Genomic DNA, 10,150 nt, shown 5'->3' with positions numbered 1-10,150 from the left:
CCTCAAAAGGAGCAACACACAGAGCCGTCAGAACATCGAGATGTATGGAAATCCAACAACCAAGGATCTGAAGAAGCTACATCCATCCAGATCAGTCCGCGGGGTGGAGACACGGTGAGGTGGGGCAGAGGGGTGGTGGAATGGGAGGTCCCACATTCAGGTGTGGTGGATAAAAATTGGGGGGGGGCACAGCAGGATCGAAGGATCCTAGCCCCGGGCCAGACCACATAGACCGGGGTTCCAGCACCAGAAAGATAAACCCCTGTAACTTCTGGCTGTAAAAACCAGTGGGCATTGGGGCAGCAGAAGAAACTGCCTATTTTTTGGAAGACTCAACTTAAGGGACCTCACCAGCTTAGGAATTACACACACTCACCCACTCTGGCATTCAGCATCAGGGCTGGAAGACCACAAGTCACATACGGGAAGTGGGTGATATGTGACTGCAAACAGCGCCAGTGCCGGGCACACCCCTGGAAGCCAGACAGCGGCACTGTCCCCTCTCCAAACCCTCCCCTCACAGAAGCCAGGAAGCAGTGAAGTGGGTTGCCCCGCCCTGGCGATAACCCAAGGCTCTGACCCACACAATTCACAGGTGCCTTTTCTACCACAGACCACGCTACTAAGGGAGTCGAAGCAGCTCCACCTAGTTCACAGAAATACACAGGGAAGCTCCAGATTGAGGAGTCAAACACAGCCTAAATGAAAGAACAGAGCAAAACTCTAGAAAAAGAACTAAATGAAATGGAGACAGAAAAGCTATCAGATGCAGAGTTCAAAACACTGGTGATCAGGATGCTCAAGGAACTCACTGAGTGTGGAACTGGGGCAGGCAGCCGGGCCCCACGAGGGAGCCGCAGACAGCGGGAGGGGTGATCTTCACGAGAGCAATGTCGTTGGCCTCCAGGATGGGCAAGTAGCTCTCGTGAAGGATGATTTTTTCAACAAATCTCTACTGGAGAGGCGGCTTCACTGGCTGGTTGCTGCCACACTTGATTTCCCTTGCTCCGAAAACCGGTCTCTGGGCACAGGCTTTTCTGTGGGCACAAGGGGCGCCAGGCCGTCCTCCCTGTGCACCCGCTGTGGACGGGACCCTCAGAGCCTCCCCCGGGCAGGGTCTGCACACTCAGTGTCACCACCGCCAGGCCCAGAGCCCCAGGGACACTCGGCAGAGACCCCAGGGGAATGGCCCTGCCCGGAGGCCTTCGGAAGACCCCCCTCCACACACTCCCACATGTACTTTTGAGCCTGATGCAGGGAGCAGCGTGAGCACCTACTAGACATTCAGCAAGGAGCCCCCACCGGCGGGGCACCACTGGCTGTCATGGTAGGTGAAGACCTGCAGGACGACCGTCCAGGGCCAGGCCCTGGTGCGCGGCAGCCTGGCCTCTGCTGACACGCCGGCTCCCTGCACGGCAGCCTCCAGGGGCCACAGAGGAGAGACCGAGGGCATGGACCAGACCGAGAGCAGGCACAGCCTGTCCTCACGCCTCTGCTGCCGGCAGGGATGTGGGGTTGGTGACGTGGGGGACACCTGGGAATGTGAGCTGTGCTGTGACAAAGCCACACCTCCCAGACGTGGGAAGGGTGTGACGTCACAGTCCTGTGGGTATCATTACAGGTGGGGAAAGAGGGGCCATGGGCAGCTGGGGAGATGGTGTGGAGACCCCTGGGCTGCGTGAGGCTAATGTGGGTACAGGGTGTCCTGGTCTGAGGTCTTCAGAACCAGGCTTGGAACACAGGGTTGGCCCACACAGTGACAGAGAGAGAAGGACCACAGGCAGGTTCAGGAGCCCTAGGTATAGGAAGGCAGTAGGGACGCAAAGGGAAGTTCTAGGAAGAGGGGATGGGGACCCCTGTGGGTTGGCCCCAGAAAGCCTCAGGGGGGACCGAAGCCCTGTAACTTTCTAGCAGACGGGAGTAGAATCCGGTGCTATTTCCTGGTGGCAGCTGAGAAACTTTCTGTTGTGAGCTACACTCATGTTATTCCAAAGGTGAGCACTAGATGGCAGCAGTGACTTTCCATGATGCCGTCCTCACACCCTTGGGCATATTCGCCGGCTGCACACCATGCATCGGAGAACTTCTACCAGTGGTGCAGCTTAGATGGCAGCAGGAGTGTATCTCCTGATAAACTTCACTGTGGTGTTACTTATAATATGAACTCTAGATAGGAACAAAAAAGGGCTTTTCTCCGTGACCTGCACTGGAGTGTTATTCCCACGGTGGACACGAGATGGCAGCAGAGAAGCATTTTGGTGACAGCCAGGTGTTCCTTGCAGGGTGCACACTAGGTAAGAATCGTTTTTCATGACTGGCACTCAGGTGTTATTCCCTTGCTGCACACTAGATGGCAGAAGACAGGGCTGACTCCTGGCTCCAGTGCCCACCAGCGGTGTGGTTTCAGGCAAATCCATGGAAACTGAGTCTCCTCCTCAGCCGGAGGAGTAACTGCCTCCCTCAGGGCAGCTGGGAGGATTCAGTGAGGTGGGGCATTCAGCTCCTGCCCAATGTGTGGTCAGCCTCACTCTCCCTCCCTCTTCCCTTCTGTGTCCTTTCTTACCTTCTATGGGCCAAATAAATCAAGTTTAGCAAATAGTGTTGTTTCAGCAGAGTGCACTCTCCTCCTGGTGTCCACACAGCCCAGCTCCCCGTGGGCACTCACTCCTGCACCGGCCTGGCTTCCTGCTCAGGGCAGCACTGACCACAGCCTCTCTCCAGTCCTCACACCCCTGCTCCTCCACAAACTCAGGGTCCTGCCTCCGCTCAGGCCAGCACCACCCGAACCAGTCCTCTCCCGGCTCCCTCTGCTTCCTGTCCCCGGCTCGTCCCATCCAACCTCCACACAGTGACCAGCTGATCTTTCAAAATTAGGGATCTGATCCCACCCCCTCCCACGCATGAGAACTGCCAACAGCCTCCCCCACCCCAGCCTAGAGAGCGGTCCCCCTATCAGCACAGTGCCGAGACCCTCTCAGGCCCCACTTCCTTCTCCTGGTTTCGTTCCAGACCATCCCCCCCCCCACTCCGTCCCCAGAGGTCACATTGGCCTCCTCAGGGCTCGTACACACAGAGGCACCGGCACTGGGACTGAGCCTCCGATGTGGGAAACTGAGTAAAATAAAGATTCTAGTTAATAATGATGCACCAATATTTTTATTGATTACAATTCTTTCCCAAAAATAGAGAATAGTCTAATAAGAAAAACCTATTGCCTCAAGCTGAAAAACTAGAGAAAATGGGTGATGCCCTATTAAAAATGCACATTAATATGGTGCTCGTTCCCTCCATTTTCTGTGTTTTCTCCACTCTATTTGCATTGTTTCTGCTTGTGTCCTCTGTCCTCTCCTTGTTTATCCTTTCTCTCCGTCTCCTCCAACTACCTGAGTACTGGGACCTTGCCACACCACTTACCAGGACGGGACTACGCTTTTGTAGTAGCGTATAATAAGAAGAATGCAGAAACTGCAGAATAGATATGACCTGGTATGATTACGACATGCAGAACAAGTGAGCTGACAGTCGTGGGACGAGTCAGGACTGGCCCATGACGTCGCTCAGGGGCGGGTCTCTGTGACAACTGCCATCGCCCATAATCCTGGGTGTGCTTCCTTCAGAGAAAAGGGAGCCTCTCACACGCTGTTGGCAGGACTGTGACTTAGAGCGGCCTGTGGCAAACGGGCTGGAGGGTCCTCAGAAACCACAACTAGGTCCACGCGTGACCCAGCACGTCCTCCTCTGGGGGTTTCCCAGAAGAAGTGGAACCAGCACCGCAGACACGTGTGCACACCCACAAGTTCGTGTCGGCATCACTCACAGTGGCCAGGACACGGGAGCGGCCCACCTGCCCGTCAGAGGGTGGACTCACACGTGGCACACGCACACAACAGAATGTCACTCAGCCACGATTAGGACGTCCCTCCACTTGGGGTGTGGATAAACCGGAGGACATCACAGTAAAGGAAATAAGCCCAACCCAGAATGACAGACGCTGCACCATCCCACTTTCACGGGGCACCAACAGCAGCTGACAAAGAAGCAGAGCAGAGTGCTGGTCACCAGGGGCAGAAGGAGGGGGAATGGGAGATGCTGGTCCAGGGTTCGAGTCTCAGTTATGCAAGACGAATGAGTAGTACCTGAGACCCGGGTGAAAACCGTGTGACTGTAGTTAACAACACTTTCCACAGCCTGAAAGCTGCTACCACAGCGCATCGTACGCAGCCCCTTCCTGGGACCCTGAGCACCCTCAGGGGAACCCTGTCTGAGTTCTTCTTCCTCAAGGGTAAAGGCAGACGAGGGGCCAGGCCCCAGGGGCAGTCCACGACTCAACAGCAGCTCTGAAAGTGAAATCTGTGGACTCAGGGCCGTGCTTCCCCATTCCCACTCCACCCCTCCCCCACACGCTTCTGTGCTGCCGGAGGCTGATGCAGAAAAGACGAGTGTCCTAGATGTGCTTATACACAACCTTTGAGGGCACCGTCTGGAGGTGCACACGCATGGGACACTTGCAGAAGTGGGACAGCAGGGTCTCGCTGTAGCCCACGAGGAAGTAGAACTTGTGCGCAGGCAGCTGCCTCAGGACCAGAGCGCAGATCTCCACCTGGTTAGCCCGGCGCTTCAGGACGAGATGGTCAGCCAGGCAGCCGGGGAAGGTGCCCAGCATAAACTTGCGAAGAAAAACATCCTCCACCATGCGCTCTGCAGCGTGGTCCTGCCCGTCCAGGTTACCTGAACACAGAAGGGCACCACAGAATCGGCCAAAGCTGCAGAGGCAGCACCCGACAACAGCACAGGGCACCCAATTCCACCCGACCCTGCCTCTTCTCTTCTGTAAGTGGAATAAGAACAACGCTTTAAAGTTCAAAGTATGTCATTTCATACGACTCCCAAACTAGGTGCCGTTGCTTTCGCCTTGCTTTACAGAGGGAAAGCACGAGGCCTTGGCCAGGGCACAGAACTCAGATGAAAGGCCACGGGCTCCTCTGAGGTTTGGAACGTGAGCTCTCTCACCAGCCAGGGCCGTGGCCTCACCCAGTGAATTCCCAGTGGGGACCCTGCACCCGCTGCACCTCTCAGAGTTTCCGCTGGGCCTCCACACCCACCTCCAACCTCAGAACCAGACCCAGGGAAAGGTGAAGGGACAAGAGCCTTTAAATACTTTCTCTACATAGGGGTGCAGCAAACATCCAAGCTGCAAACTCTCCTACTGAATCAAACACCATTCACGGTTGTTAATTTACAGAAGTTCTGTTCCATAAATTCACTGTGAACAATGAGTGCGCAAACACTCAGCCACAGCGCCTGGGGGAACACGGGGTTGCAAGCCTTTGGTCGAGTTATTTTTGTCAACAGATCGATATGTAACCTCACCATATGTGTTTCCACTTAAAGACACCTTGCTGGCCTGTTACCACTGAAGCCTCCCAGCCGCACCAGAACTCCCGCCTGGGGGCGGCCAACCCAACCTGGGCATTTTCTCTGTAAAGCACGTCACAGCCTCCTCTAGCTCAGGACCCTAGCCGAGCAGGTCAGCATCCCCGGCCATTTTAAGGTAGTGGAGTCAACAACCAAACTGCAAAAACAAGGCACTAAGAAACCTCGAGAAGGACACACATTTATCATGAAAGAGCAGAAACAAGAGAGCAGAGCCCAGAAAGAGGCCTGACTCAGGGTGGTGAGCAGACAGTACAATAAACAGATGACGTTTTACAGAACTGTGCACCAAGACCTATGTAATTTTGTTAGCCATCGTCACCCCAGTAAACTAAAAAAGTTTTTTAAAGAATAAATATTTTTTAAATAAGAGCACAGAGCCCTATTCAACCTCAGCTGGGAAGGTGCCTGTGTCTGAGAATGACCAAGAAAATGTCAAGAGTAGGCTCATTCACAAACACAGATACAGAAAATCCTCTGCTTCCGTGGGAATTCCAGTGTTCACAGTGCACTGTTGCGTGTTTCCAAGCCATTTCTGTGGGCTCTGGGCAACTTGGCCTCTCTGTCAATCAGAGGGGACGACAGCAAAGCAAAAGCGACTTCTGTCTCGAGTCACGCACATAACTTCCAAGGAGGCTGAAGAGGGTCCTCGCTTCCCGTGGAAAGAGCCAGCTCTGGATCCTCCAAACCCAGGTCAACACTCCTGACCTGTCTGCCCGGTCACTTCTCTGCACCTGTGGAACTGAATTCGGACTCGGGCACTGACTACTGATGGGAATGAACCTTGGACACCTGCTCGTGTCGTGTTTGGGTTGAACAGTCACAGCGGAAAACCTCTGGTGCAGCCTGACGTCCCCGCACCTGTGCGCAGCGACAGACAGCTCTTGCGGTGGGCAATGTGGTGAGGCTCGTCGTAGGTCACCGGCTTTTCCCCTTTTCCCACTCGGACCCGGGCTGCCCCGATTCTAGGAACAAAGAGCGGCCATAAGTACCCGCGGTCCAACCTAGGCAGCAAGATGTGCTCTCATCCACATCCCCGGCCCCTCATCCTTCGCCCTGGAGGCCCAGACAGCTCACCTTGGCGCACACAGTGGAGATGTGCAGGGCGCGCCAGGCACAGGGCAGCCAGTGGCTCCAGGAAAGCACATGTGTGCGGACGGGAGAGCGTGACACAGAAACTGGGACACCCACCCCCAACCCACTGTGCCCGCACTCGCCACCCATTCACTCGCGGACAGAGCCCCGGGCTGCACCGGGGGCTGCCATCTTGGGCTGGGCTGCAGGGCAAAGGTCAGTGACAGGAAGCAGCGTCTGAAGAGCCCAAATCGAAGCCGGATTGGGGAAGGGCCTCTGGGCGGAGCCTCACGCCTGGGATTGGAGCCTGTGTAGCCCGAGGAGCATCTGGGACCCTTTTGTTTCTGCACCTCTCCCTCCCTGTACTGTCATTGTTGGCTTCGTAGTCCGGACCTGGAGGTTGGAGGATGCAGGGCATCCGTGGGGTGAAGTGTCGCCCTAAGACTCACACCGGTGTCCTGAGGACAACCTCAGCATCCCCTTAGAGCGTTTTCTCAGGTTCCACGAATTAGGGTGCTTGAGTTGTCTTCAAGTTATTATTATTATTATTATTACAATGTGGATTATATTTATTAAAGCCCTCACAACACACGAACAAGGCCACACAAACTCAACCAGATGCCATTTTTGTAAAAGGAAAAAAACGTAAAAAAAAAACATGTTTATGTACACACAATACAAAATATTGTATTTCAAAAATTAGTGGTTTATCTTTGGAAAGTACGATCATGTGTAATTTCTTTTGGTTTACCTGTATTTTCTATAATAAACGTGTATCTCTGAAAACTCATTTGGCTTTTTAAACAATTTTTAATTTTTCAATTAGTTTACTTTCAGTAGTATTTTCAAATAATATTATTTATTTAATTTTTAAAGATTTTCTTTATTTCTAGAGACCGGGAAGGGAGAAAGAGGAAACATCAATGTGTAGCTGTCTCTGGAGCACCCCCAAATTGGGGACTTGGCCCTCAACCTTGGCATGTGCCCTGACAGAATCACACTGGTGACCTTTTGGTTTGCAGGCAGGTACTCAGTCCACTGCTCAGTCCACTGACCCACACCAGCCACAGATCCCTTTGCTTTTCTACCTTGGCCTTGTATTCACAGGCTTCTTAAAAAGAAAAAAAAATCCTTGGGACATGTTCTCCCTGAGTCGTTGCATAATGGCAGTGATGAAGCTGCTCACTCAAAAGTATACTTTAATGGTGTTCTCTTTGGTATATGCTCTGGTTTTCAAATCTGGAAAGAATAGAAAATACAGAAATACCTTTTTTGTGTAGGGATAAGGAAACTGCACTGAGGAAAAATAAACTTAACAAAATTAATGTGTATCAGAATAAACAGTCTTGTAATATGGGAGTCAGTGGGCTATAGATAAGCAGAAGCCAAAGAGGTAGGACAGAGGATGGTCCAACAGGCAATGTCACAAAGACACTTAGAGCTGGAAAAAAAATGCTTTAACAATGTAAAAGTGAGCCCTGGTTGCTGTGGCTCAGTGGATTGAGCACCAGCCCCTGAACTGAAAGATCGTGGGTTGCGGGCCAGGTCCCCCAGTAGGGGGCGTGTGGGAGGCAGCTGATCGATGTTTCACACATTGATGGTTCTCTCCCTCTTTCTCCCTCCCTTCCTCTCTTTCTAAAAATTAAATAGATAAAATCTTTTAAAAAATGATGTAAAAATGTGACATTAGAAGAAGTTATGTGATTAACCAACCTAAAGATTCAAAAGTTATTAATGGGAGAGAATGGAGAGGTAACTAGTCAAAATACAAATAATGAAGGGGATGCACATCGATACCAGAAAATGTGCAACCAGAAGAAATGGCAGTGATATCACATGGAGAGAAGCTACTAAGGAAAGTAAAACCAGCGCCTGGAAAAGCAGTGTAGAAAGGAGTAGTATTTGAATAGGTCCCATTCTGAATGCAGAATAGAACTTAAGGCGTTAAGGAGAGCTCCCTGGACATTTTAGAGGTTCCACCTCTACTAAACATTTACCCCTAAATCGCACGTACAGACTTATCCTTAATCTGGATGAGGCCTCTTTCCTGGACTGACAGTAATTTCAGAAACTTGGAATCTTGCTCACGACAAAAGAAAGTACACAACAAAGTCAATACTCTCATCACTTAAATTTAGTACTGTGAAAATCTTAAAGCACTAGCACTAACTATCAGTTTATGAGGCATATAACAGGAGTCTCCCAACTCCGAGACTGGGTCCTCAAACAACAGAAAAGATAAGATACAACACCGGGGAACCGGGTCGCGGGCTGCAAGCACAGCACGCAACCTCGGTTCAGCTCGGACTCCCCTGAAACAGGGCCCCTCCACCTCTGCCCGTTCCCTCCCTGCGCCGGGGCCCGCTCCCCTCCAGGCTGCAGCTCGCGCCGCCTTTCCGGCCCGCACTGGTCTCACGCGACCCGGGGTTACAGCCAGATCCTCCCCGCACAGCGGCAAACCGCCGCGGATCCCTAGCGGTGAAATGGAATCGGTGCGTTCAGAGTTCAGGACCACAAACTGCGACTCCCAGGAAGCCTCGGGCCACTTCCGCTTCCGTTCTTAGCCACTTCTTATTCCCAGAAGTCCCCGGGAAATCTCCGCAGCTGAGTACCCCTCCCAGGGCGCTGGACTCAGGGGGCGGGGTTGGAGGCGTCGTAGCCAATCGCGGTCACGCCCCGGCATCTCCACAGAAACCGCCGCCACCGCCTCCAGGGCATTCATCCTGCCGTCTGCGTGAAGCGTACGGTGCCCAGCGGTGCGCGGGGAAGAAAGACCGTGTAAGAGATTTACAGACGGCAGAGGACTCTGTGGTCCTTTTTTAGATACACCTTCTCCCGCAGTGAGGCTCTGCCCGATGAGGGACTTCACTGCTGCGTGACGCAAGTCCCTCCCCAGCAGGTGCGCGGAGCCAGGGGCAGCAGGAAAGACCCACTTCCCTGTGGAAAAGAGTGTCGGTGTGTGGATCTCTACCTTGCACCGGTGCTGGTCTGACACTCAGCCCCTTTGCAGAGCTGCTTCCCACCCCCAGACACAGCAGTGCTGCAGCGCCGAAGTCCTTGTTAGTGAATGCATGGACCATTAAGTGAACTCCAAGAGGAGATAGAAAGGGGGGAGGAAAAGAGGGTCTTCCCAGAGGGCAAGCGGGGTTTTGTGTACAAAGATCTGATTCCCGAGGAAGCAGTTGGATGGCCTTGTGTGGCTGGGCAGGGGCCAAGAGCAGATTTGTCCAGTGCAGAGGGTTGAGTTAAGGACTTGGGAGTGGGACACAGGCTCCCAAGGTTGAAGCTGGCCAGGTCTCCAATCCCAGGTCCTGGCCATCAACTCACTTATTCATAGCTCATGTAACTGAATATCGACTACATCCTAGTCATCAGTCCGTGTGCTGGGGACACAGGAGGAAAATGAGGCCCAGAGTCTGCGGACCTTTGGTTACTGCAGGGAGACAGATCAAGACAAGAAAACAAGACATGAGCAAAGATGAGGATGAAATGGGGGCTAGCCAAGCACGTGACTGGGGAAAGAGCTTTCTAGCTGACCCAGTGTGCCGAGGCCCTGAGACCGGGGTGCACAGGGGGAGCCAGAGCCGGTGTATCGGGTGGACAATGAGGAGGGAAGGGCCAGCAGGGGCCGTAGCATGCAGGC

At 53.1% G+C, this 10,150-nt stretch overlaps 1 protein-coding gene across 2 annotated transcripts; it reads right to left on the bottom strand.

Moving 5' to 3' along the window:
- Positions 1–4,365: 4,365 nt before the first annotated feature.
- Positions 4,366–9,134, bottom strand: LOC119058613 (28S ribosomal protein S24, mitochondrial-like). 2 transcript variants are annotated; one of them, XM_053661066.1, is made up of 4 exons: positions 8,522–9,134; positions 6,511–7,746; positions 6,295–6,398; positions 4,366–4,728 (listed from the first exon to the last, which is right to left on the bottom strand). In XM_053661066.1, the coding sequence occupies exons 2-4, from the start codon at positions 6,579–6,581 to the stop codon at positions 4,445–4,447; spliced, it is 459 nt and encodes a 152-aa protein (XP_053517041.1). In that variant the 5' UTR covers positions 6,582–7,746; positions 8,522–9,134; the 3' UTR covers positions 4,366–4,444. The 2 variants fall into 2 exon arrangements, with proteins under 2 accessions (XP_053517041.1, XP_037013834.2); XM_037157939.2 differs by having other exon boundaries at positions 6,511–9,134.
- Between the last annotated feature and the right edge of the window lie 1,016 nt (positions 9,135–10,150).

The sequence above is a fragment of the Artibeus jamaicensis genome, unplaced genomic scaffold, assembly GCF_021234435.1.
Source record: "Artibeus jamaicensis isolate MK-2021 breed Jamaican fruit bat unplaced genomic scaffold, CSHL_Jam_final contig_2259, whole genome shotgun sequence".
NCBI classification, from domain to species: Eukaryota; Metazoa; Chordata; class Mammalia; order Chiroptera; family Phyllostomidae; genus Artibeus; species Artibeus jamaicensis.
This window is presented reverse-complemented; position numbering and strand designations above follow the sequence as displayed.